Source organism: Alexandromys fortis, unplaced genomic scaffold, assembly GCF_014885135.2.
Source record: "Alexandromys fortis isolate MF-2015 unplaced genomic scaffold, M_Fortis_MF-2015_v1.1 scaffold_58, whole genome shotgun sequence".
Lineage (NCBI taxonomy): Eukaryota > Metazoa > Chordata > Mammalia > Rodentia > Cricetidae > Alexandromys > Alexandromys fortis.
In genome coordinates, this window is record NW_026067940.1 from 4,470,865 (window position 1) to 4,497,398 (window position 26,534).

The 26,534-nt window shown below is 53.2% G+C and overlaps 1 protein-coding gene across 6 annotated transcripts in view; it reads left to right on the forward strand.

Annotated features, from left to right (window-relative positions):
* The window catches only part of Ppfia4 (PTPRF interacting protein alpha 4), a 45,858-nt gene that overhangs the window by 9,098 nt on the left and 10,226 nt on the right, over positions 1–26,534 (forward strand). For 4 of the 6 annotated variants that reach the window (XR_007592801.1, XR_007592804.1, XM_050147804.1 and 1 more), the window contains exons 2-23: positions 905–1,541; positions 4,504–4,605; positions 4,961–5,125; positions 5,415–5,489; positions 5,711–5,800; positions 6,346–6,537; positions 6,651–6,797; positions 7,048–7,182; positions 8,838–8,921; positions 9,203–9,334; positions 10,300–10,391; positions 12,276–12,384; positions 13,531–13,739; positions 15,648–15,888; positions 16,252–16,287; positions 16,508–16,641; positions 16,916–17,079; positions 19,623–19,716; positions 20,174–20,255; positions 20,611–20,811; positions 21,190–21,252; positions 23,435–23,610. Coding sequence is in view for 2 of the 6 variants with exons in the window: in XM_050147804.1 (XP_050003761.1) it covers positions 1,308–1,541; positions 4,504–4,605; positions 4,961–5,125; positions 5,415–5,489; positions 5,711–5,800; positions 6,346–6,537; positions 6,651–6,797; positions 7,048–7,182; positions 8,838–8,921; positions 9,203–9,334; positions 10,300–10,391; positions 12,276–12,384; positions 13,531–13,739; positions 15,648–15,888; positions 16,252–16,287; positions 16,508–16,641; positions 16,916–17,079; positions 19,623–19,716; positions 20,174–20,255; positions 20,611–20,811; positions 21,190–21,252; positions 23,435–23,610 (2,957 nt within the window). In the remaining 4 variants the exon portion in view is untranslated. Of the gene's footprint in view, positions 1–702; positions 770–904; positions 1,542–4,503; positions 4,606–4,960; positions 5,126–5,414; positions 5,490–5,710; positions 5,801–6,345; positions 6,538–6,650; positions 6,798–7,047; positions 7,183–8,837; positions 8,922–9,202; positions 9,335–10,299; positions 10,392–12,275; positions 12,385–13,530; positions 13,740–15,647; positions 15,889–16,251; positions 16,288–16,507; positions 16,642–16,915; positions 17,080–19,622; positions 19,717–20,173; positions 20,256–20,610; positions 20,812–21,189; positions 21,253–23,434; positions 23,611–26,534 lie in introns of those variants that run through there. The other 2 variants (XR_007592802.1, XR_007592803.1) reach the window with 2 other exon arrangements.

The window sequence follows — 26,534 nt, forward strand, 5'->3', positions numbered from 1 at the left end:
ATTCCCAGCTGTATCCCAACTTCCATGTCCGGTCTTCTTTTGCTGTGACCGCTGGGCCCCTGGGCTGTGCATATGCTCCTGACCTGGCTGGTGACTTCCGCTAGCACCTGCAGTAGGTAATTACCTCTGCCAAGGGAGTAGATTCCTAGCCATGAGCACGCAGCCTCGCACAAGGTCTCCCTCTGGAAGCATCACCTGCATTCCCATCCCCGTGTAGACCTGGGTCTTCTCTGTCATTCACTCCCCAACAAAGAGCTGGAGGCTGTGAATCCACTAGGTTTGCACAAACTCGCGCTGGCAGACTTCAGAAGTGGGTGATGACAAGCCCGCCTCATCCCTGAATTATGAGCATCCTAGCAGGTCAGGGCTCTCTGCCTGCCCCAGTGCCCAGCCTATGCCTCTCCAAGACTTCAGCCATGTCATGCATGGGAGTCCAGCCTCCGTGGGACTTCCACCCTCTAAGCCTTTTAACCCCTTGTGTACCTGCCTTGGCTTGAATGTAGGAGAGGATGCTATGGGGGGGGGGAGGCCAGAGACCCCATTCCTTGCTTCCCACCTTCAGGTCTCAGGAGGACTCTGGGCAGCCTGCCGGCTGCTCCCCTACCGCTGACTGAATCATTTCTATATTTGGCCAGCAAGCCACGTGGGTGGGGAACCACTGCGGCTGCACTTCTGACAGCTGCAGGGGGTGGGGGGCAGGGGCTGCAGGCACAGAGGCTAGGCAGGAGGCATGTGCACTCTTTGGGAAAACTAATGAGGTGCCACCAAGGTAAGTAAGCCCTGAGAGGGGTATGTGCCAGCACCCCCAGCCTCTCCCTCTCTGGTTCGGGGCCTGCCTCCTCTGCCCCTCCCCAGATGCCCTGCTCTCTTTAGCTGGTCCTCACAGCACTCTCTTCTCCCACAGACCACACCGCCCTCCAGAAACCATGGGTGTTGCTAGACCCAGCTGGGATTCTGCCAAGCTCTGGTGCTCAGTCTAAGACAAGGGCTGCCTCCCAGCCCGGCTCGCTCAGCCTGTCATGGCCACACGCCGCTGCCTCCCGCTGGTGTGGGGACACAGGGCACCCAGCCCCAGCCCTGAAGGGTTAAGCCAGGCCTTCTGGCTCCATTCCACAGGGACACTACAGGCCCTAGGCTTCTTTCAGAGCAAGAGCAACTGATGCCATGGGAGCAACCCCTACCCACCTGTCTACTTGCCTGGCACTGCCTGTTCTGAGACCCATGCCCTGGGTCCTTCTGCAGGTGCCAACCCTGTGAGCTCTCCCCATCCCCTGACCTGACGCTGAGAGGCTCTGTCCATCCCCATCATGTGTGAGGTGATGCCCACAATCAATGAGGGGGACCCCCTGGGGCCCCCCCATGGTGCCGATGCTGACGCCAACTTTGAGCAACTGATGGTGAACATGCTGGATGAGCGAGAGAAGTTGCTGGAGTCCCTTCGGGAGAGTCAGGAAACTTTGGTAGCTACCCAGAGCCGGCTCCAGGATGCCCTTCACGAGCGAGACCAGCTCCAGCGCCACCTGAACTCCGCCCTCCCCCAGGTAAGAATGCAGACTCTCCCTCCCCAGCTCCTTTGAATTCAGCACCTTCGGGCCTCAGTCCCTCATCTGTTTGCGTGTCGGGTAGTGGAGTTCACAGAGTGTTTTATCTCCGTGTTCCTGCATAAACCCTTTCCCTAAGTGCCACTGCCTACATTGGCTTTACCTGGAGAAAGGAATGCAGAAAGAAAATCCTGCGCTGACTGCCAACGGTAGGGAGCCCAGACTGCCAGTAGGTGGCACACTAGACTGGAAGGAAACCCCATTTCTAACAGCTTCTCACCAGAGACCAAGAGTTGCCAGGAGCGGGAATCAAGGAAGAGATGGGAGAGGCCTTGGTGACTATGTTTTCCACTGTCCTTCCTGCACAGATGAAAGCGAGATCTCACACAGATAGTTGTAGGCTGAGCTGAACCTTGAAGCCAGGTGTCCTGCATGCCAGTTCATGGTCCTCAGCAACACCTCCAGTAGCTAGAACTTAGTAACCATTTGCTGCGCACCTTCTGTGGCTAGGCATCTGTAGAGATTATCTCAGCAGACTCTCACCGTGGAGCCGGTGCCGACAGCGATGAAACCGAAGCCTAGGGCGATCACTCAGTTGCACATCGCTTTGCAGGGAGTAAGTGGTGGCTTGAGGGTTGTGTACCCCCAGACCCCAAAGACACTGTCTTGTTCTATTTTATTTCTACTTCACCACATGGGCTCTGGAAATCCAAGTTGTTTCCTCCTTAGTACCCGTTGGGTGGATGTTCTGCGGTTGGGGTAGGGTGGGGATGCGTAGAGGCCCGAGACAGGAACAGGAACGTGAGTTACATGTTGTATAACTCTCTTACAGCTTGTGGGAGAAGCTGTGGTCTGCCAGGTCACCAGGTCCAGGGAGGCTGGGGTTTGTCTGTCTGTCTGTACAGTACTTACATAGTCTACTTGGCCACCCTGCCCTCTCAGGACAGAGGTGGCTTTGGATGCATGGCACAGACTGCCCTGAGCCAGTGTGGGTGCTGCTTGGATTAGGGGAGGTGGCCTGGAGATGCCAGATAACCTAAGCTTCAGCTGTAGGTCCTTCCTCCAAATTTAGGGAGAACCAGGGCTGGGCCTGGATTTCTCAGGTTCAACTTAGGGGTCTAGAGTCTTGTAATGGTTTCTCTCTAAGAATCTGGACCCTGCTGGAGAGGAGTGGTGGGCATGTGGGCTGCTCCTGCCTTGTCTATCACAAGCCCTGGGCATTATGAGCAAGGCTGCATAGCTAACTGTGGGAGAGCCGAAAGTGATTTGATTCCAGGTCTTCCCAGCCTTTTACATTTGAAGCTTCCAAGGGGAGGGGTCGTGCCTCTTGTCACCTACCCACAGTGACTGACAAGGAGCTGATGGTTTTCAGGGAGGAATGCTTCCACTGGGGAGTCCAGGGAGCCTATGAGCCAGCTGAACCCTGTGCAGATAGCCTTTGAAAGTAGAGTGTGACCTCCTTAGGGGTGGGAGAGGGGTGCAGGGGAGCCCTGGTCAGTGGAGGTGTGGCTCTTAGAAGTTTCGTTGGTGTTTGGAGACAGTAACTCACACAGGTGGTCTAGGTCTTAGAGTACACAGAAAAAGACAGGAAAGAAGAGTTTGAAACTAGGAGGAGTTTGTGCTTAACTTTCTAAACAGTATTGTTCTTTGGGGGATTCTCCTGGCAGCAGGCTATCAGATGAATTGGCTAGAAAGGGAGGGCACAGCTTCCTAGGGTAGGGAAAGAAGGTCGCTGCCTAGCTTGGGGCAGAGGAGAGGACAGCGTTATAGCCCATCAGGGATGGTATGGTATCATGAGGTGTGGGCATGCCTTCAAGTCCTTTCTCTAGGTGGTGTGTGTGTGTGTGTGTGTGTGTGTGTACATACGTGTGTACGTGTGTGTAAGCTGAGGGGCAAAGCAGCATCAGCTTCTAGATAATGAGACATTTAACTTCCCTGCACTTTGGCTGTGGCCTTGGTAGAAAGGCAGTAATCAAGGAACAGGGCTCAGTTTTTCCTGCTCTGCTCTCTGGGCCCTGGCCACTTCCTTCTGCTGCTTAATGCCTGGTCTGCAGGGATAAGGGGATGCTGCTTTGAGAATTCAAACTGTGGTTATGAATTCTTGGTGTTTAAAGGGGGCTGCAGAGGAGAGGTGGGGCCCAGCCTCTACAGTAATGTTTAGACTCTGTGGCCACAGGGAACAGCTACTCATCTGAGAATTTTTTTTTGGGGGGGGGCTGGTATGATGTCATCAAACCAGTGGGATGTGATGAGCCTGTAACTCTAAGGCCATGCACTCTTCCTTAGCTGCTTATCCTCATAGAAGAGCAGGGTTGGGAGAGCTTCCCCTAGGCAGAGACAGTTAGTATATGCCTTCAGATGCTGGACTGTAAGCCTGGCTGGACTGAACAGGGCTCCTAGAAGCCAGGACTGCATCACAGGGCTGCATGCCCGTGTGCTCTCAACCTGTGTGTTATACCAGGCATCTGCAGCTTGCACAGTCCTGGGAAGGGGGTGGCAGAGAGCTTCCTGGGAAGCATGCACGTGTGAGCTGTATAGCACCCTTCTTTCCTCTTCCTAACTCTTGTCAGTCTCTGTATGGGCCTCCTTCCACCAGACACGCAGTGGCCCTGCCCTCCATGATTCCAAAGGAGCCGGCTACTGAGCTGCTGAAGGATTACAAAGACAGAGTGGGAGGGAGCGTGTAATCTGGTCACTGATGGCTGGAGAGGCAGGCCTTACAGGGTCGACTTGGTGACTTAATCATTTCTGTGTGCAGTCCTGTTCACTGGAATCCTAATATGTGCTTTCCCTTGGGAAGCTCGCACTAGCTGCAGGCTTCCTGCTCTGCAACGGGGACAGGCCGGGATTTGAGGGACGTGGGCAGATAAGGGGTGAATGAGAAAAGCCTGCCACATATTTGAATGTTCAGGGCACCAGTTGGAGGTGAATCTGAAGCACTGTGGGTTTTGGGGGCTTTCAGGAATTTGCCACTTTAACTCGGGAGCTAAGCATGTGTCGGGAGCAGCTTCTGGAACGGGAGGAAGAGATATCTGAGCTGAAAGCAGAACGGAATAATACAAGGGTAAGTAAGGGGCGTTCTTGTGTGTGTGTGTGTGTGTGTGTGTGTGTGTGTGTCTGTGTCTGTGTCTGTGTGTGAGCGTGCGCGCACCCTGACCAAACACCTTGGCTAGATGGGTTCTGCCTCCCATCCTGGGGTCATGGGAAAACTACTTAGTCCCCAGTACTGGGTTTTTATTTGTGGTTCCTTAGTCTCAGCAGGGTTGAAGTTCTGTGGAAGAGGCCAGGGCAGCCCGGCTGGGGTCTGGGTCTGGTGTTCATTGAGAGCGTTGTACTTTGTGACTCTGTGGGCCCTGCTTTGTAGCTCCTGGGGCCCAAGTCCATTGTCTTCCCTCCTGCCCTCCCCTGCTCTCTGCCAGCTGCTTCTGGAACATCTGGAATGTCTGGTGTCCCGCCATGAGCGGTCGCTGCGGATGACGGTGGTAAAGCGCCAGGCCCAGTCCCCTTCGGGTGTCTCCAGTGAGGTGGAGGTGCTGAAGGCCCTTAAGTCATTATTTGAGCATCACAAGGCCCTGGATGAAAAGGTACCCACCTACTCTCCCCTTCTCCCATTCCATCCAGGCTTCCCTGAGTCTCCTGTGCTCCTTCCTGTGATCTCCACACTTGGTGTCAGGGAACTTGTCCCCAGCCCCAGGACCTCTCCTACCACTGGCCTAGTTTCCAGCCCTACTAGGTTCTCTCTGGGGCCTTTGCCTCTCCACAGGCCCTCAGTGTTTTCCCATGCCTGACAGAGGCAGACGGAGCCTATGCTGCCCCAGTGTAAGTTCTGTGGGGGCCAAGCTTTCTCCCTCCATCTCTCCTTCCCCTGGGCAGGTACGAGAACGGCTCCGGGCAGCTCTAGAGCGGGTCACCACCTTAGAGGAGCAGCTGGCAGGAGCTCACCAGCAGGTAAGCTGCCCTACTGGGTCTGCCCTGTAGGTCTGAGAAATCCGGCTTACTGCCTACCCTCTCTGTTTCACCGTGCTCCTCAGATCTCTGCCTGCTGTGGCTGGGCGCCGGTAGCTGAAGCTAGGCCAGGCATGTCTTCCCAGGAGGTGTGGAATGTGCAGGAAGTCTCTTCTTTGACTTATTATTTTTTTGGGGGGGGTGGTGGTTGCTGTGTTTTCTAGGTATCTGCCCTGCAGCAGGGGGCAGGAGTTCGAGATGGAGTGGCAGAAGAAGAAGGGGCCATGGAGCTGGGACCAAAACGCCTGTGGAAAGTGGGTAATGGGGAGTTGTTCAGAAGGAGCCTGGAGTCCCCAAGACAGGAATGGGAGGTTCTGCATGCCTAGGTTCAGTAGGATACTGCTTGAGTTAGACTTGAGGCTCTTCATGATATTCCTGCTTTTCTTTCTCCTCCTCACTTCCTAGCAAAGTAGCAAAGTAATCTATAGATTTTCAGTTTAGTGCTGATGCGTATAGTGCACACGTCCACACATCTTCTTTGTGTGTCAAAATCAGGCAGGGTTCCTTCTGTCTCTGAGCCTTTCTTCCTTTAATCTGTCCCTTCCTGGGTTACAAGAGGCAGAGCTAAAAGGAAAAACTAGAAGCTAGAGATAGCATAGAAGAGTGAGGGTGTTTGTCCATTATCAGGAGTGAGCTTCTTGGTTCAGAGGGAAGAAAGTATATCTGGACCTGAGCTCTAATGTGTGGACAGAGCTGTGACCTGTGGGCATGTGCTCCTTCCTCCCAGCCTCCCTGGGATGGAGCAGGGTGGGGTGTGGGATTCTCTGGCTCCTTGGCTGATGGTCCACTGTCCCTGGAGGATGACACTGGCCGGGTGGAAGAGCTACAAGGACTCTTGGAGAAGCAGAACTATGAATTGAGCCAGGCCCGTGAGCGACTGGTCACCCTGAGTGCAACTGTGACTGAGCTTGAGGAGGACCTGGGCACAGCCCGCCGAGACCTCATAAAGTCTGAGGAGCTGAGCAGCAAGCATCAGCGGGACCTCCGAGAGGTGGGCAAGGGCCCAGGCCTGCTCCCAGCAACTGCGTCTGTCGGGGAGGTGCAGCTATGTGATGGACAGAGAAAAACGGGTGACCCTCCTCCTTATACCCTCCACTCCACCAGGCTCTCGCTCAGAAGGAGGACATGGAAGAGCGGATCACCACACTGGAGAAGCGCTACTTGGCTGCCCAGCGAGAAGCCACATCCATCCATGACCTCAATGACAAACTAGAGAATGAGCTGGCTAACAAGGAGTCCCTGCACCGCCAGGTAACTCCACTAGATGGAGTGGGGTGACATTGTATCTGACCCTAGGGGTCCTGATGGTCCTGTGGAAACTATTCCTTGGTGGCCAGGAGCCCCTGGGATTCTGCAAGTTCACTTGGGGAAGAGGAAGTCTGGCGCCTTGGACAGGAAAGAACCAAGATTCTTTTGGTGGCCACCTGCTCTCTGTTGAGGCTGGGGTGGAGGAGGGGACCTGGCATTCTTTCTTGACTTGTTTTCCTCTCTGTACTACCAGTGTGAGGAGAAGGCCCGGCACCTGCAGGAGCTCCTGGAAGTGGCTGAGCAGAAGCTGCAGCAGACAATGCGTAAGGCAGAGACTCTGCCAGAGGTGGAGGCTGAGCTGGCTCAGAGGATTGCGGCCCTCACCAAGGCAAGTGGGCCAGGGGTTTGAGATCTTCACCATCTCCTGTGTCTGAGGCTCTTGCGGAGCCAGGCAGACTATGAGGAGAGAGGGAGGCATATCAGGCTGGGCCAGGCCAGGCCAGGGAGTTGCTCCCCAATGTGAGACATTAAACACACACTACCTTGTGTCTCTCAGTTGGAAGAGTAATCCTTGCCCTCATTACCTCTCAAGGAAGAATCCTCCCCCCTCTTTTTTTTTTGGTGGGGGCGTTTTTTGAGACAGGATTTCTCTGTGTAACTCTGTTCACCAGCCTGGCCTCAAACTCAGAGATCTTTCTTCTTCTGCCTCCTGGGTGCTTGGATTAAAGGGTGTACCACCCCCACCTGGCTTAGGGCGAGTCCTTTAAGGAGAGACCACTACATGGACACAGGGCACTTTAGCCATCATCTGTATTTTTCCAGCTGATACATCTTTTTGTTTGGGGTTATAGGATTTTCATCTGGAAAGATGAAACCCCAGAGGAGATACCATTAAAATTTGCATATCCCTGAAGGGGCAGCAGGTAGAATTTTAGGCTGAGTGCATCTTTCTTTACCAAACTGAAACATTCTAGACACAGAGGCCAGCTCTGGTTGCCTGAAAAGCTGTAGCTGTAGGATGAATTAAAGGTGGATATAATTCTACCTAATGGAGAGGTAGCTTTCTGTGGCAATAGTCTCCGAGAGGTGTGCAGGCTAGAAACAGTGGACTCTGGAAGAGAGGAGTAAGTGCATGGACCTACAGATATGGTATTGTAATCAAGGAATTTAGGAGTCCTAACTGGCGGGAAGCTTCCGGAGGTGGTGCTAATGTGTGATCACCGCAGCTACCTCCAGACCCTGGAGCCTGACCCAGAGCTTGATGTTTAGAGACTTCTAGTGTGGCAGATGGCTGCCCCAAGGACTGGACGTACAGCTTTGCTTACGGCCTTGACTGTGCCTCTGAAGACCCAGGGCCACGTCTGCTCCTGCTCTGACTGGCTCTGTGACCTGAGAGAAGTTAACGTCTCCCTAGCTGGGCCTCAGTTTCGTGACCTCTGATGGTGGAGTTGGCTAGGGTAGTCAGTGCAGTCTTTTCAGACCTCCAATTGGGCGCCAGATTTAAATTACAGTAGAGGATTCTGTGTGTGGGATGCTGAGCAAAAACTGAGAAGAAGGGATGGGCTGCGGGATTAATGTGTTCCAGTGAGTCATAGCAGTGGGATCTTAAGGAAGGGTTTTCTGACTGTAAGGGATGCAAAGTTCTGGGGACCTTGTAAGCAGAACATGACAGGGCCTCCATCTCTGGAAATAGTGTTCAGGAAGGGAGAAGCTTCACCTGGACTTCTTTAGTAGTATAGGTAATAGCCATCGTGAGGCTAGCATCATGGCATGCTTCTTGTACTTCCACGTTTACCAGGGATGTTTCCTTTAGTCCTTGCGAGGGTCCGATGGGCATACATTTTAAGGTTAGCTCTGAGCAGGAAGGAGATGGGCAAAGGTGACAATGGGCCTGCTCCAAGATGGCAGGATGGAGCTTGGTTTCTGTGGCACCTGAGACCCTGATCCCCAAGACCGCCTTGACACCAGGGTATGTGGCCTATGGGGCTTGAGCAGAAGGAACAAAGATCTCCAAGGTGGCTGGCTGACTGTCCCTGCACCTAGGCTGAGGAACGTCATGGTAACATTGAGGAACACCTGCGACAGCTGGAAGGGCAGCTGGAAGAGAAGAACCAGGAGCTGGCAAGGGTGAGGGCACCAGCCAGTCATCTTGGCCTCCTCTGTCTCCAGGGCAGGATATGGGATGGTCTGTGGAGGGACACAGAAGAAGGGATGGCCAGGGAAAGAGCTTGCATGGGGCAAGAGGTGGCTCACAGTTAGGGAGGAGCTGGTTGGAAGAACTGAAGAGTCCCTGAGGGCAGATAAGGGGACAGTGGTAGGCATAGAACCCGGGTGGAAATGGATGGTTCTGGAGGAGGGTGGTGACAAAGTCTTGAGGTGGCCTAGCACAAGATGGGTGGGCTGTGCAGGTACGTCAGCGGGAGAAGATGAACGAAGACCACAACAAGCGACTGTCAGACACCGTGGACCGTCTGCTCAGTGAGTCCAATGAGCGCCTGCAGCTCCACCTCAAGGAACGAATGGCTGCCCTGGAGGAGAAGGTGAGGGGGTTTGGGTACACTGGGTGGACAGGGTGAGCATGGGGCTATGGCTGCCTGAAAGGACCGAGTCAAGGTGGAGCCCAGCTGGCTAGAGGAGTAGGCCTGGGATGTGTGTGACAAGGGTGCAGGGAATATAAAGGACAGCAGTAAATAAAGGTCACCTGGGCCACAGCTGGGGAAAGGAGGAGCGTTTCCGGTCAGGGAAGGTCATGCTGTCCTGGAGGGGTGGGCTTGGAGAGGTGACTGAGAGCAGGGTCACTGGCCAGTCAGGGCTCCCGGTTCACAGCTGCCCTCCCTCAGAACACATTGGTACAGGAGTTGGAGAGCTCCCAGCAGGACATAGGAGAGCTGCACTACCACAGGGTACCTAGCTGCTGGCTAGCCCTGCCCGCGTGGGAGGGCCCCAGGCACGATGCCTGGTGTTCGCGCAGCTGCTCGATGCTGGCTTCTCTTAGTTCATGCACACATCATACCATCGCCCTCCACTGTTGCCCAACACAGAAGCTACTGACTGTGCATACGCTTTATCCATGCAGAGGCTGGAGAAACAGAGGTCATTGATATCTACCATGGGGTTGGCTCTACTCTGGACAGAGTCCTACATGCTGGGAGCTGCAGCCACTGGCCTTAGCAGTGTGTGTCACAAAAGCCTGGTCCTCTCTGCTGCCCGGCTCCATTTGCCTTGCCTTGCATTTGTCTGGCACTGAGGGGTCAACTGGCTGTAGACGTCTTCTCTAGGCAGGGTCCGTTTCTGGCTTGGCCCCTCTGTCAATCCCCTGCTCATTTTCCAGTCACGCTTCTTTCTTTGTTGTCATCTGGGCCCCGTGTGGGGCCCTTGACTTTGGACTCTGCAGGGCATTCTTCTACTTTCCACAGCTCTAGTGCCTCTTTGCCCCTCTCTGACTTCCACTCTTCCCTCTCTGCCCCTCCCTGGCCCCGTCCCACCCTGGATCTGCCTGGCACAGGGTCGCCTGTCTGAAGAGATTGAGAAGCTGCGCCAAGAGGTGGACCAACTGAAGGGCCGAGGGGGGCCGTTTGTAGATGGCATCCACTCCAGGTACTAGAGTGTGGGACTCAGTGCATGCTGGGTAATGGTCCTGGATGGACCTTGAGAAAGGATGGGATTCAGTGCATGCTGGGTACTGGTCCTGGGTGGACCTTGAGAAAGGAGAGTCCCTCACCAAAACATTGCCCAGGACCTCAGAGTCTTTCTTCTATTCAGGATGGGACACTGGGGCTCAGAGCTCTTGGCCAGTCCTTCAGCTTAGGAAGGGAGCACATGTCCTCCAGGGGGCGCTGAAAGGCAAGGAATTAATGGTGCTGCTTCTCCGCTGTGGGAGTAGTGTGTGCTTCTGGGATCTTTGCCAGAGGTCACCCCCTCTCCCTATCCCACAGGGCCCTCTGTAGAGTTTACTTCTCACTGGAGTTCTTGAGACACCATTTTTAGGATTGCTGTTTGAGAGCCGAGGACCACCCAAGTTCAAGTAGGAGCCAGCGGACAGAGAGACATGGGGGGGGGAGTGAAATGGAGCAGCAATGCTCCTTCCTGTTGGAAGTTGAGATGCTGTGTTACTCCTGTGGCCACGGCATCCCTTTACCCAAAAGCACTGTAAGATGTGCTGAGTGGGGCTTGCAGCCGTACTGTGTGAAGCAGTTGGCACTGAACTCAGTTTTCAGTTCAGCGAGGTAGGCTGAGGAGCAAAATGACTGGATGCTACTGCTGAATGTTCTCAGTTCCTGGCTGTCTCTGTAAGTCAGAGTCTCTTAGACATGCCATTCCCTTCATCCCGTGCTCTTGATGCGTCAGGGAAGTGGACATTAGCTATTAGGAAGGTGACTAAGCCTACATGTATGTGTGTGGATGGACAGTGCTCTTTGGTGAGGGAAAAGGATGCTGGACTGGAGGTGAGAGGCTCTGGAGGTCTGAGCTGGTAGACATGGAAGTTCACCGGGAATTCTACTCTTGTATCAGGAGAGGGATGAAGAGAAGGGAGCTGGGATTGTTCCAATTTCTCCTTTCCTGTTGGTTGACCAGATGGAGAAGGCTCTCACTGAGTGAGAACTGACCCAGAGCTCACCAAGCCTTTGCTACTGCTTGCTTTCCTTGCTGACTAGGAGTTCTTGGCTTTGTCCATAGAGTCACTGGACTCTTCACAGAACTGAGGTGGGGGAGCTGGGTAGGAGCTCCCTCTTCCCAGCTGCACGATATGGATTGTAGGCTCCATTGCTTCTCTGTACTGGGCTCCATCAAGGCTTCTGAGCTGAGAAGACAGAGTGGAAGTGTCGCAGAGGGGCCTTCTAGATACCCCAGACATTAGCCCTGGGACCCTAAAATCTGTGCCTGGAACAGACATCTGGGGAAGGCAGAATGGATTCTCTAGCCTGTACCTGTGATGTTGCTACAAGGTTCTCCAGGGCTTCCTGGGGATGCAAATGACACATCTGGGTTGAATTTTATCCAGGTGTTCAGTTCAGATTGTCAGGAGGCCTGGAGAGGGTTGCTAGAGAGAACACCAGAAGTGAAGAGCCTCAGAATTAAAAGGCCCCAGAAGCTCATCTCTTTGGATTCCTCTTTGTCCCCCAGGCCAAGAGCCATCCTGCATGGCTGCTGTCACAAAGCTTGAGGTCCTCCACTTGAATGCTCCTCTGACAGGGAGCTCAACTTTTTGAAAGCATCCTAATCCACTTCTTGTCAGGAGGAGATCCTGCTTATGCAGAATGGACCACTGCTCCCTAAGCTTTTCCCCCGGGTCAATTTGACCCCTGAGCTCCAGGGCGTAAGTGGAGCCTTGGGCTTCCATGGCAGCTCTTCTGATGTTTGAGACAGCTGTGTTCCAGGTTGCTTCTCTCCAAACTGGCCATTCCCCAGTCGTGGGGCCCTCTGAGTGTAAGCTGGGGCTGTCAGTCTTCAGGGCTCATCTTTTCCCTCCTGCCACTCAAGGTCACACGTGGGCAGTGCATCAGACGTGCGGTTCTCTCTGAGTGCAGCCACACACGCACCCCCGGGTCTGCATCGGCGCTATGCGGTGCTGAGGGAAGAGTCTGCCAAGGTAAGCGGTGGAGGGATGTGTGTGTGGGTCTCCCTGGGGAGTTTGGGGTTAGTTCGGCCGTGTGTCTGGCTCCAGTTACACAGACGACTGGCGTGTGGTGCAAAGCCTTGCCCGGACTTCTCCCCTGTCAATGACAGCTGCAGCCTTGGGGTTGGGGCTCTTGTCAGCTGCAACAGCTGTCGCCCCCCCTTTCCTCAACCTCCTGGTGGGCGAGAGGTAGGGGTGGAAGACGGCCAGTGGTCCCTGAGGCCCCACTACAGCTTGTGCGCGTGTGCCTGGGTGTGCATTGTTCATTTCTGGTGACCAAGAGAGGGTTGCAGGGGCAAAATGGAATTAACAAGCTTCCTGGAACAAAAGTGTGGCTTATAGTGGAAAGGAGGGAGCAATGACAGATTAGCTGGCCCTGGGGAATGGCACCTGAGAAGCAGCTGCCAGTTTCTGAGTTGCCCCAGGGAGGTGGCGGGGAGGCTGGACGACCGACAGTGGGAGAAGCTAAGGAGCAGAAGAGAGCCACTGCCCTCCAGTTGTTAATCCTCACACGTCCTGGGGTTCTAGGAGGTGTGGATGGAGAAGGAGGGAACACTAATCTGATGGGGGAAGACTTATCTTCCTTCATCTTTGAGAATTACCTGGGCTGAGTTTGGTGAGTAGGTGTATTAGCATACTTGGAAAACTGAGGCAGGAGGATTGTGAGCCAGTTGGGGCAACATGGCAAGTCCCCAGAAAGAAAGAAAAAGGAAGGAAGGAAGAAAGGAAGGAAGGCAGAATAAAGAAAAAGCAAGCAAATAGGCATGTAGGGAGGAGGCAGGCATGTAGGGAGGAGGCAGGCATGTAGGGAGGAGGCAGGCATGTAGGAAGCAGGTGAATCTGATCACAGTCTGAGGCCTCTCCTTTTCTACCTCTCCTGGCTCTTTGCTGTTTACAAGAACACAGCAGTCACCCAGGAGCTCCGTATAAAATAGGCAGTGATTAGAACATAGCCCCAAGGGGGACCCTGGGGTCCTGGATCAGAGAGGCTGTGTTAGAGCCCTTCTCTGGACCATTTTTCAGCTGGCTTCCAGAGATGCTGATGCCGTGGGATGAAGGTAGTGTGTCCTACTGCCTAGCTATTTGGGGATCTTATTGCTGCTCCTTTTGTTTGCTAAGGACTGGAAGGCATCACCACTGCCAGGGGTGTTGGCCACCACCACCCCTGCCTTTGACAGTGACCCTGAGATCTCTGATGTGGATGAGGACGAACCTGGGGGCTTGGTGGGCACTCAAGTTGATGTCGTCTCACCTGGTGGCCACTCTGATGCCCAGACCCTGGCCATGATGCTGCAGGAGCAGCTGGATGCCATCAACCAGGAGATCAGGTGGGGTAGGGGTGAAGTTTGCAAGGTGCCTGGGAGGCGGGGCCCTCTGTGTTGAGGCACACAGTTAAAGTATTGGCTTCTGTCCTGTCTTACAGTTTAGGACTACAATCCTGGGATGCTTTATGGGCATCAGACAAGGGTTTGGACTAATACTGATCCTAGAGGGTGAGGGCTACAGATGACTGTTGGTGACGTCTTTCCTCTCCAGGCTGGGAGATGGCAGGGCTTGGGAAGATAGAGCTGCCTGTGCTCCTGGTATTCAGTCCGACTGTGACAAAGCCAGCTAAGGGTGGGAGCTTCGTCAGTGTTACAGTCAGTTGACGAGAGTATAGTGACTTGCTCAAAGTCACTATAAGTCACGATAAGTGGCTGAGTCAGGATCCAAGCTCAGGTAGAGATGCCCCGGTTGCATGCGTTTCATCTCTAAGGAGATGACAGATAGAAGCAGAGGAAGTTGTTGAAACCCCTACCTTATCCTGCCCTTCTTAGTGGGCTTATTTATGTCACTGTCATGCAGTGAGGTAAAATGGACAGGCTGCTGAGGTCAGACTTCCAAATTTGAGAAATCAGCATCAAGACACACATGTTAAAACAAGACTCCAGTGTTAACTCTACAGAGTAATCTGTAGGGCTAGGTCCATCATCACACCCGTAGGCATAGCTGCTGTCCATCATCACAGCCGTAGGGAGAGCTCCCGTCCATCATCACAGCTGTAGGCATAGCTCCCGTCCATCATCACAGCCGTAGGCATAGCTGCTGTCCATCATCACAGCTGTAGGCATAGCTGCCGTCCATCATCACAGCCGTAGGCATAGCTGCTGTCCATCATCACAGCCGTAGGCATAGCTGCTGTCCATCATCACAGCCATGTAGGGAGGAGGCAGGCATGTAGGGAGGAGGCAGGCATGTAGGGAGGAGGCAGGCATGTAGGGAGGAGGCAGGCATGTAGGGAGGAGGCAGGCATGTAGGAAGCAGGTGAATCTGATCACAGTCTGAGGCCTCTCCTTTTCTACCTCTCCTGGCTCTTTGCTGTTTACAAGAACACAGCAGTCACCCAGGAGCTCCGTATAAAATAGGCAGTGATTAGAACATAGCCCCAAGGGGGACCCTGGGGTCCTGGATCAGAGAGGCTGTGTTAGAGCCCTTCTCTGGCCCATTTTTCAGCTGGCTTCCAGAGATGCTGATGCCGTGGGATGAAGGTAGTGTGTCCTACTGCCTAGCTGCTAGGGATGGCTGCTGTCCATCATCACAGCTGTAGGGAGAGCTCCTGTTCATCATCACAGCCGTAGGCATAGCTCTTGTTCAGCATCACAACCATTTCCTCCCCCCCCCCAAAGAAAAGGCATTTGAACGGCTTCGGAGTGGGAGAGGTGTTATCTCAGAGTAAGAACACATTCCTCTCTTTGAAGCACAGCTGTGGCCTTTCCGTCGGTGTGTGTAAATGTGCATATACCCCTCTCTCTGCGCACCCCTCAGGCACAACACACCACCTCCCTGTGTCTCTCATTCTCAGTAGAACAGAGGAAACATCACTAGGGGCTGGCATTAATTAAAAAAAAAAAAACAACAACCCTGCTTGCGCACTCCTGACAAAGATGAGCCCAAATATGGCATCTTTTGAGAAGCTGAGATACAAGAGAGCAAAGAGCCAGCTCAGGGTCACTCCTGTGGCCAGGGCAGGCCAGGGATTCCCACTGAGATGATTTATAGTTCATTGACAAACATGCCTCTTCCTAGAAATGGCTTTCGTTCAGCTGGGAAGGTGGCTAGCCAGAGAGACCATGGAAACCCGGTGGTGCCTTAGGTTTTACCTACCTTTGGTACTAGGGTGGTGAGTACAAGCAACTAGAACCATCTCCTGCCTGGTCTTCTGGACTAATGGCCAGATCTGGTTTGCTGACCTGCAGGATGATCCAGGAGGAGAAAGAGTCCACTGAGCTACGTGCTGAGGAGATTGAGACCCGTGTGACTAGCGGCAGCATGGAGGCCCTCAACCTGACACAGCTGCGCAAGCGCGGCTCTATTCCCACCTCTCTGACCGCCCTCTCCCTGGCCAGTGCATCTCCTCCACTCAGTGGCCGCTCCACACCCAAGCTCACCTCTCGAAGTGCTGCCCAGGATCTGGACCGAATGGGGGTCATGACCCTGGTGAGTCTGTGCGGTGTTTGAGAGGCCTGGGGACCATAAGCCTGTGCTGGGGAGTTTACATGGGAGGCCTGGTCTTTCTCCATCACGCTGGCATGCTTTCCCCCATGACATGACATATGAGGTCAGCAGCACGACCTTCTGGGTAGGAAAGGGTTTGTAACATCTTCCCTGCTCCCTCCTTGGATGATGACAGAAGGCTTAGAGCCATGCCCGTTGTCCAGCTGCTCTCTTCCTCAAGGGAGCCATGATTTATCCTTCCAGGTGCTCTGTTCTGCTGTGGTACTTTCCCCAGGCTGGTGTGAGTCCCTGGCTCCTCTGCTGCCACCTTAAGCAGGCTCGCCCTCTTCTCTTTCTCTTTTTCAGCCCAGCGACCTAAGAAAACATAGGAGGAAGCTGCTGGTGAGTGCTTCCTTTCACCCAGGCACTGGAGGGTTACCAGCTCCCAGGCCCTTCTCTTTGGGCCTCCGTCCCCAGCCCTGGGGTCCGAGTTTTACCTTGAGAGGCCACCGGGCCCCTCTGCTGCGTTCTCCGGTTCTCTGATCCTCTGCCTTGTCTGGGCTGGGTAGGCAGGCCCCCAGCTCTCTTCCTCTACCCCCTGACAACCCCACTGTCTGTTCAGTCGCCAGTGTCTCGGGAAGAGAACCGAGAGGATAAAGCCACCATAAAATGTGAGACTTCTCCTCCTTCCTCACCCAGGACGCTGCGACTAGAGAAACTTGGCCACCCAGCCCTGAGTCAAGAAGAAGGCAAGAGGTAAGTGGGGTAGACTGCAGATGCGGTCTCGGGCCCACAGCCTCCGAGGGGCTGCGTCTCACCTGCCTCAGGTGCTTGACTGCTTCATTTCTCTTTGGGACACCATCAAGGATGGATGTTCCCACATCTTCCTTGGTCACCTGCTTTGGCCACACCCCTCACCCCCACCCCAGCACTGATGCTCAACCCCTTCCTGAGCTCTGACTTCCGCCTCTCTTGCTGTCATTGAAGTATATTTCTACTTACTCACCCCCTCCTGCCTGTCATCCTGTAGTGCCTTGGAGGGTCAGGACAGCAACCCCAGCAGCAGCAACAGCAGCCAAGACTCGCTGCACAAAGGTGCCAAGCGCAAGGGCATCAAGTCATCCATTGGCCGTCTGTTTGGGAAGAAGGAGAAGGGCAGGCTGATCCAGCTGAGCCGGGATGCCACAGGCCATGGTCTCTGCCCCCTTCCCAGCAGAGGGCTGGGTGGGCACTGGGACTTCAGCAGTGGAAGGATCTGCTTCTGTCCGGCCTTGTTTGCCTGTCTCTTGGGTTTTTGGATATGAACCAAACACCAACAACTTTTGACTGGAGAGACAGAGGTTTTCTTAGAGCTGTGTCATGCTGGGCTGGGTTACCTCAGGAGGTGGTGGGTTCCTGTGCCTAAAAGTGCCAGGCAGTGGCTGGTGGCCACTGACCTGGCATTCCACAGTGGGGAGTCTATATGGAGTCAATGTTGGCTCCCTGCAGATGCTTCCACTCTAGAACTTTCCTGATGTGCATTACAGGACCTGCAGGGCAACTGTCCTAGCTCCTAAGAGTTGGATCTCCATTAGAACTTGCTTCTAAGCACATCTGGTTTCCACAGGACTCAGGATGAAATCTGCTATGTTTGTTTATTTCATGACAAGGGATTGAATTCAGGGCCTCCCAAATAGTAGGCAAGTGATCTGCCATTGGGCTATCTCCCTTAGCCCTTTGTTTATTTTAAGAGTGGGTTTCACTATGTTGTCCAAGCTGGCCTTGAAATTCACTCTGTAGTCCATACTAGCCTTGAACTTATGATCCTTCTGCTTCAGTTTCTCAATGGCTGGGATTATAGCCCTGAGCTATCAGACTGGGTTCTAATTATAGCTTAATGTATTTGTTGTTGTTTTTTGTTTATTTGCTTGTGTGTGTGTGTGTGTGTGTGTGTGTGTATGTGTGTGCGTGCATGTGAATGTATGAGACAGAGTCTTGCTATGTAGCCTTCATTGGCCTGGTACTTACTAAGTTTAAGGTGGCCTTAAACTCGTGGTAATCCTTCTGCCTCTGCATCCTGAGTGTTGGGATTCTCAGGCCTAGTAGCATTTTTCCTGGAGAAAGTGGTTGAGCAGGGGTGACTCTTCTGTCACCATATGGTGGCGCAAAGCTTCATTCATGCTTGGCGTGTGGGAGGCACACCAGAAACGTTTGCTTTCTCCTTTCCTTGCTCCACTGCTTCTTTCCTTTCTTCCCCTTTCTCTCCCTCCTCTTTTTCCCATCATTTCCCCAGCCATTGTTCACACACTGAGTAACCCCAGCTCAGCACAGTACAAGGGGTGGCACCATAGCTCTCCAGGGGGCCTGGCAGTTGATAAAATGGGGAAAACAAGGAGATTATTTCATAACACTGTGATAGTAGAGATGGTCTGGGTGCTTCAGCACCCAGCAGTAGCTGTCTGTGGAGGATCTGGGGATGATGACAGGTTTTATTCCCTGGGCAGCTCTTGAGCTGAGGCTTGTGGATTTACAGAATTTAGCTAAGGTGAGAAGGGGATATTGTGGGAGGGTGCAGCTTGAGGAAGGGAAAGATGTGGGGAAGAGGCTTGTGTGTGCCACTGTCTTTGAGTAGAGGAGGAAGAGGTGGAAAGGTGGGAGCAGAGGAATGATGGCTAGCCCAGACCAGCTCCTGAGTCCCCCAGAGCAGTGGGGGAGGGACTTGATCAGAAGGAAGTCTGGACCTAAGTGCATAATAGACCTTCCCTGACTTCACATCCCCGGGAAGGCAAGGTGTGAATCAGAACACAGCTATCTGAGTGAAGAGGAAGATTGGGAGGGTGGGTGTTGCTGCTAAGCAGGCAAGAAGGGCAGGCGGAGCCAGCCTGAGGAAGTCTGCTTGGTGGCAGAGGCGCGTTGTGAGAAGCTGTGATTTCTTTCTCCCTGCACAGCGCTGACACTTAAGCTTGTCAGTGTCTTGGAGTAGTTTCTGCCCTCTCCACTTCTGCTGCCGTGTGAGCCAGAGCGGCCAGGCTTGCAGTGACGTCAGTGACAATGCCCTCTCTCGGGAATTCTCCAGGGTTTCATCATGAATCTGGGAGACTGTCCATAGGAGAGAGTGGCGAGTGTTCCCCTTTGTAGTCTGTGCAAGTGGATGCACCTGGAGAAAGAGGCTGGTGTGCAAGAGCATACTCAGTGTATGTGTGTGTGTGTGTGTGTGTGTGTGCAGTGAGTTATACGTAGAGCGAGACTGCTATGAAATGAACGTGTGTGGGGGCGCGGAGAGAGACGGAAAGGCAGAGGGAGACAGATACACACGGGAGGGCGGGGGTGGGGAGAGGGAGACAGGGAGAGAAAGAGGGGTGTGCATTGCGTATAGCCCAGGAGTTTATCAAGTCAGGGTAGTTATTCCTGAAATCTTGTCTGTGTCTATTCATATTTACCCGGGGTGTGTTTCACACCCTGACTTAGAGAAGTCAGGGGCTCTGTCTAGGATTCTAGAGTGGGACAACTCTGGTCCATCCCTCTAGACAGCACTTCCTAGGGCTGAGGATCCCCAGGGGATAAACCAACTGGTGTCACTCTGGGGCTGCCTGTAGTGCAAAGACTTTGGGAGACAGCCCAGGGAATAAGTGGGGACCCTTCAGACTTGGTTGGGGTGCTCTGTGCCGAGGAGGCATCTGTTGTTAATTCCCTGCTTTCTTGGTCCAGGCTGAGGCAGAAGCAAAATGGCTGTTGACATGTCCATGTCTTCCTTTCAGTTCTGCTCACAGACTCCGAGCTCAGTCTTCAGGAACCACTGGTACCTGCCAAGCTTGGGACCCAGGCAGAGAAGGACCGGCGACTGAAAAAGAAGTAAGAGCCTCAGGCCACCTCAGGTGGCCCAGGCACCCAGCTGCTTTCCTTCCTATGTCTTGTCATAGATTGATCTCAGAGAGACAGAGCCCAGCAAGGCTTGGTCCATGTGGGCATATCTGAGCGGCCCTGAGTTGAGAACAGGGTCTTAGGATGATCCTAGGGAACAGGAAGCAAGAGGGCTGTTGGAGAGTAATCTGGGACCCGTGGTTCTCTTCCAGGGCACATGGAGATGGCTAAGTCAGTGTGTGTGAGGTGTGAGAGCACTGTGGGCATGAAGGGTGTTCCTGCCCCACTTCGAAGTTTCAGATTGCTTCAGGCATAGAGCAGAAGAATTCAAGGGTGGGGAGCTGGGGAAGTACGAATGCCAGCTCTTGGCCCAGCCTGGAGTGGTCCCCAGGAGTCAGCCTGGTTGAGAGAAAAAAAGACTAGTGAGCCTGTTGTTCCTCCCCCCAAGACACCAGCTGCTTGAAGATGCTCGCCGAAAAGGAATGCCCTTTGCTCAATGGGATGGCCCCACGGTGGTCTCCTGGCTGGAGGTGAGCCTGGGCAGGGGAGATGCTCGGGGGTCTCGAGGGAAGACCGTGTGTGGTCTCCCCATCCCCACCCAAGTCTAGATGGTCCTCTCTGAGCTTAAGTCTCTTGTGTCTGCTCTTGGGGTTTGCTTTGCACCTTTGTTTGGTGGGATGAGGACTCCTGAGCAGCAGACATGATGTCCCTATACCTTTACCAGAGTGTTTCTCCCAGATAGACACGTATGTGTCATACCAAGAGTAAGGGAGCAGCTTATAGAGGCATCAGTCTTCCACAGGCCGACTGACTCTTCCATCAGGCTGCCCTAGGAGTAACCATCCTAGTGATGCTGAGTTGCTCCCTGTGCTCCCATGTCTGCAGCTCTGGGTAGGAATGCCTGCCTGGTATGTGGCGGCCTGTCGGGCCAATGTCAAGAGTGGTGCCATCATGTCCGCCCTGTCGGACACAGAGATCCAGCGGGAAATCGGCATCAGCAATGCCCTGCACCGGCTCAAGCTCCGCTTGGCCATCCAGGAGATGGTGTCACTGACTAGCCCCTCAGCCCCGCCTACCTCCAGGACTGTGAGTAGCCTCCTTCACCCTCAAATTTACAGAGGTCCTGACGATGTTTATACAGTCTCCTGTTGATCTCCAGGAAGAGGGGACATTGAACTCTGCCTTAACTCCCCATCTCCACAGAAAGCTCTCTTTGGTCTTCAGGAGAGTTGATTCTAGGGGGCTCCCATGGTGTCCCTGTCTGCATGCCTACCTGACAATAGTTGCAGGTCTCTGGGTCGTTTCTAGGATGGACTGCTTAGAACTGGACTGTGGGAAACCATGAGCTTGACCCATGGGTGGAGTCAGGGGAAGGGAGAGTTGTACCTGGGGCCTTCTGCTGGAGAGCTTGGGGGTGGGGGCAGGGCACATCCAGGACCAGGATGCTTTCTTCTTTGCCTGCAGTCTTCAGGGAATGTCTGGGTGACCCATGAAGAGATGGAAACTCTGGCAACATCTACCAAAACAGTGAGTCTGCCCCTTGGCCCAGGAACTAGTGACAGCCCTGAATATGAAGTGAGGAATGTGGGAAGCCTGAGGGGCTGGCAGAGACCTAGCATCCCTGATTGTGGGAAGCTCTGTGCCAGGGGTCATAAGACCTTGACATCTTTGGGCTACAGGGGCGCTACCCCGTTATGGGCCCGAGTCACAAGCTCCCTGTTCTTGGCTCAGTCCTTGGAGGAGAAGGAGGGAAGAATGGGAGTTTCTGGCATCGTGCTAACCCCCAGTCAAGCCTGGGAACCGTGGAAGCATGGTTTAGCCGCACCAATTTGTTACCCCCACCACAAGCATGCACGTATGTGCCAGCTTTCTCAACTAACCCAGCAAGCTTACCCTGGTCACCCATGAGCTACCGGGGTGGCTTTCCCCTCTTTTGGGGGAGCCTGGGTGGAGGCTCCGGGTTTCTTGACTTTTGTGTCTCCCCTGACATGCGGCACTGGCTCCTGCTAGGACAGTGAGGAGGGCAGCTGGGCCCAGGTAAGACGCCTCCCTCCCTCACCAGAACTCCTCTCAGGTCAGGGCAGCATCCTTCCTCAAGGCTCCCTGGACGGTCCAGCTGGCCGAGTCCAGTGTGTGCATGTCCTCGTCACACGTGGAGGCCTGGATAGTTTCTTCTTTTTGTCCCCAAACTCCATTTTCATTCCTTCTCTGCTTTCTTGGGATGGCAGGTGAGGAACAGTGGGGGGCTGGGCCCCCAGCATGCCAGACACTTCACAGTTTGACTCTCTCCTCATGAACGATGAGACTTAGATTCTTACAATCTTCTTCCATTCCTTATCCTGCCAAAGGGCACTCTGGCTAATGAACCTTTCATTCATCATTCATTCATTCATTCATTCATTCATTCGTGCTTACCTCGTTAGCACATCTTTATTGAGCATCTACAAGATCAGACATTCTAAACTTTCTAAATGAGTAAAGGAATAACATCAACGAGCAGTTTAAATGGAATCTAAGGACAGTGTTGATGAACACAGGGACAGTCTGGAATAGTTGTTGCAGTGGTGGAGAATGAGGCAGGGCAGCCATGTTTGCACTCGCTGGTCACACCGGTGACAGACAGCACGTTCTCATGATACAACACTAGAGGAATCAGAAATGTAAAGTTAAGGAAAAAATGTTGATCCTGATGGCTTTATAGAACTTGATAAATAACACACACACACACACACACACACACACACGCACACACACAAAGCTAATGTATTGTTTAGCAAATGTGTCCCCTGGTAAGTGTAAAACCCTTCCTCTTAGAGTAGAAGAACGGTGGGAAATAGAGTATAGCAGTCTTGTGTGGAGAAAGCGTGGGAGCGGGGTCCAGGGAAAGGCAGCGGCTGTACTAGTTCTGGACTTGGATGTTGACCACGGAGGGTTTCTTCTTTCGTGTGCTTGGTAAGAAACATATGTGACATGCAGTTTTACACATATCAGCATGTAAAATTTCCTTTTAAAGTGGAGCTTTTCAGTCTGGAAACATCTAGCATGTGAGGGAGAGGTGCTGGGGAGGGGGGGGATTGCTCTCGAAACTGAGCCTCTCTGAAGCCGAGTGGTCAAGGAGCCCGTTTGCTCTTAGCCAGAGGTAACGCCACGTAGTGCAGGCACCGCGGGACGAGTGGCCGTGAGGGTGGGAGCACCAACAAAGGGCCCGGAGGACTCCTGGAGTGCTGAGCAGGCCGTAGGGAAGCAGACCGACTGTTAAGGCTCAGGCTTCTGTCCCTTGCTTTGTTTTCTGTCTTCGGCTAACATTTAGTCATTCCCTGGACTGTGGAGCTAGCCATTCCGCAGAGCCAGGCTGTCATGCTTTGCAGGCCTACTGAACCTGGCCTCTCTCCTGCCTCTGAGACTAGCTGACGTAAGGGAGGCCTGTCGTCCACACACCACTACACATGCAGAGGTGGCAGGAAGGACTGTTTTCTACTCCATGGGCAGTCGGTCCTTCGCTGGCGTAGACAGTTGCTACCTGAGCAGAACTGGGTCATTTTGAGATCCTGAAATACTTCTATCGCTTCTCACAAATAAGCTAAAGTATTAGCGAGCAGCCTGCCCTTCCTCACGGGTGGAGGGGGATTAGGATTCTCCCAAATAGACATGCCAGCTGTGGCCTATCGGCACCGCCCTGCCCATGTCCTCTTCCGTCTCATGTCCCCAGACCCTGGCCTATGGAGACATGAATCACGAGTGGATTGGAAATGAATGGCTGCCCAGCCTGGGGCTCCCTCAGTACCGCAGTTACTTCATGGAGTGCCTGGTGGATGCACGCATGCTGGATCACCTCACCAAGAAGGACCTGCGGGTTCACCTCAAGATGGTGGACAGTTTTCATCGGTGAGCCAGGCTGGAGCTGGGGCTACCTCCTTGGTGTGGCATCTCCCCAAGCCCTGGGGCTCTGTCCTCAGAAATGGAGGGGCCCCTTGTCTCTTTCCAGGGCCCACTCTGGGTAGTAATAGGTTTCCTTTGTTATGGAACTCTCCCATGTTCTTCTCTCGTTCTGCGGTTTGTGAATTTGATCCTGTCCCTTTTAAACCCACAGGGCACAAGTTGTTTTCATTAGCATCATCTTTGAGAGTTTCCTCTGGACTCTGAATTTCCTTGCTTGTGTTTTGGTTTGCTGAATTCTCTGTGTTCACCAAGGAGCCTTACAGTGGCTCTGACACTGAGGGACTATATGTCTCTAGGTCATAAGATACCCTGTCTAAAGCAACCGAGAGAAGGGAGGGCTCATTTTGGCTCTCGGTTGTGGGGTACAGTCCGTCATGATGGAGCAGTGAAGACGGCAGCTGGCTGCTCTGCTCCAGCAGTCAGGAAGAAGAGGGAGATGCACGTTGGTGCTCACTGGCTTTCTCCTTTATTTACCGTCTAGGACCCCAGCCCAGGGAAAGGTGCTGCCCACTTTTAGGCAAAACTTCATATCTCAATTAACCCAATCAAGATAATCCCTCAAAGACAGGCTAGAGGATAATCTAGTCAATTAATTCCTCCCAGGGCCCTGGGGATCGTTTTTTAGACAATTGCAGATACCCTTACATTGATAACCAGCATTGAGCATCTGTATTGTTTTTTTTTTTTCTGCTGCTGTGATAAAAATACCTTGACAAAACAACTTAGTGGAGAAAGGATTTATTTCAGGCTATAGTTCCAGACCATTATGGTAGGGAAGGACATGGCAGTAGGCAGGGGAAGGAAGCACAGCACAGGAGCAGGAAGCTGGCTGATCAGATCACGTTTGCACCCAGGAAGTGGAGAAAGAACAGTAAGACCAGACTGTAAGCCTTCAAAAGCACCCCCACGACTTATTTCTCCTACTGAGGCTTTACAGCCTGAGAGTCCCGTGACGTTTCCAACAGCACTACTATCTGGAGACCAAGTGTGCAAACACACGAGGGACCGCGCACCGTCATGGGGGCAATGGGCTCGTGACACTTTTGTGTCGCCGATGTGAGTCCCTGAGCTTTGTCCCTTTATGCAGAGTGACATCTAATCCTTGTCTTCTTTAGACTGAGAAGATCTGTACAAACCTGTCATGGCAGAGGTCCTAAGCTAGCAGCCTGTGAGCTGAATTTGGCTTAGAGATACATTTTATTTAGCCTCCATGTTTTTTAAAAATCATGAATTTAGTTGGCAATATTTTGTTTTTGTTTTAATTTTTATTATTTTTGTATATGAGTGGTTTACCTGCATGTATGTCTGTGAACCACATGTGTGCCTATTGCCTGTGGAGGCCAGATGGGGACATCAGATCCTCTGGAGCTGATGTGAATCACCATGTCGGTGCTGGGAATTGAACCAAGGTCTTCTGGAAGAACAGCCAGTGCTCTAACCACTGACCCATCTCTCCAGCCTCAGCTGCCAATGTTTTAACAGTAATTTCTATCTAGATGTCTGGAATTCTGGTTTCTTTGGAAAGGTGGGCAGCTCCGTTGCCACACTGCCACCTGGACATGACAGCCCCTCCAGCCTGCTTCCCAGCTAGCTCATGAACAACAAGCAATATGACAGCCTGATCCCTCCCTGCCAGCACTGCAAAGTGAGGCTGGTGGGCACAGCCACTTAAACTAGGGCTTTGCCTCAAGTAGAGAGTAAGATGGCAGGTGGCGCCCGGTGTTTGTGGCTTTTCAAGTTCCGTCAGGACTTTGTGGACGTCTTCCAGTTGACACACTGTAGAGATTTAAATCTGGACGGGATCTGGTTAACTTCCTCATGGATGAGGAAACCGAGGCCTAGGAAGGAGCAGTACCTTAGGGATGGAGACGGAGCACAGGCAGAACTAAGTCTGAGGACTCAGGTTCAGTCCTGTACCCCTTAGCCTTTCTGACCCCACAGCGACTTGTGAGGGCTGCAGGGAAGCTGTGTCTTCTCTGCCCAGCACCCCTTGCTGAAAGGGAGTCTTTTGTCTTTGCCTGGGTGGCTGCCAGGCCCAGCTGCACCTGTCTCCTCCTGTGTGATTGATAGGCAGGGAGATGTGCCGCTCCTCTGCCCGGCTGATGTGTGCCTGGACTGCTGGAGAAGGCCTGCCTGTCTTAGCAGGAGAGCCGGAGCCCTCCTACATGCAGCCCCACTGTGAGGAGCAGGGAGAAGGCCAGCCTGCCAGGGGCTATAGAGCAGCTCTGAAGCATGGGTGCTTCAGGCTTCTGAGGTGTCACCACACTTTGCCTCTGCCATTCGCTCTGGGCTATTCTGCTCAACATTCCAATAGCACATTCTCTCTCTTTCTTTCTTTCTTTCTTTCTTTCTTTCTTTCTTTCTTTCTTTCTTCCTTCCTTCCTTCCTTCCTTCCTTCCTTCCTTTCTTTCTTTCTTTCTTTCTTTCTTTCTTGTTTTTCTTGGAGTTCAGGGACAAGCACTCACTCTGCAGCTTATGCTGGCCTCAAACTCACAGCCCTCCCACCTCATCCTCCAGATATTGGGATTAGGGGCGTGAGCCCTCATGTCTGGACTCAAAAGCGTGTTCTTGGCTATTCCTTTGTTGAAACACTTGAGACTGAGCATAGAGTCTCCACACGGGCAGCCAGGCTTGCTGACACTGAGCTTCATTCCCAACCCCCCTTCCTGCTTTTGAAACAGGGACCCATGTAACCCAGGATGGCCTTAAACTTTCTGTGTAGGCGAGGGTGACCTCGAGTTTCTGATCCTCCAGCCTTTACTTCCACACGTAGGGATTATAAACATGCCCCACTGTGCCTGGCCTCCCCGTCCTTTTTTTGTATTTTCAGACAGGTTCTCACTAAGTTGTCTGGTCTTAAACTCACTCTG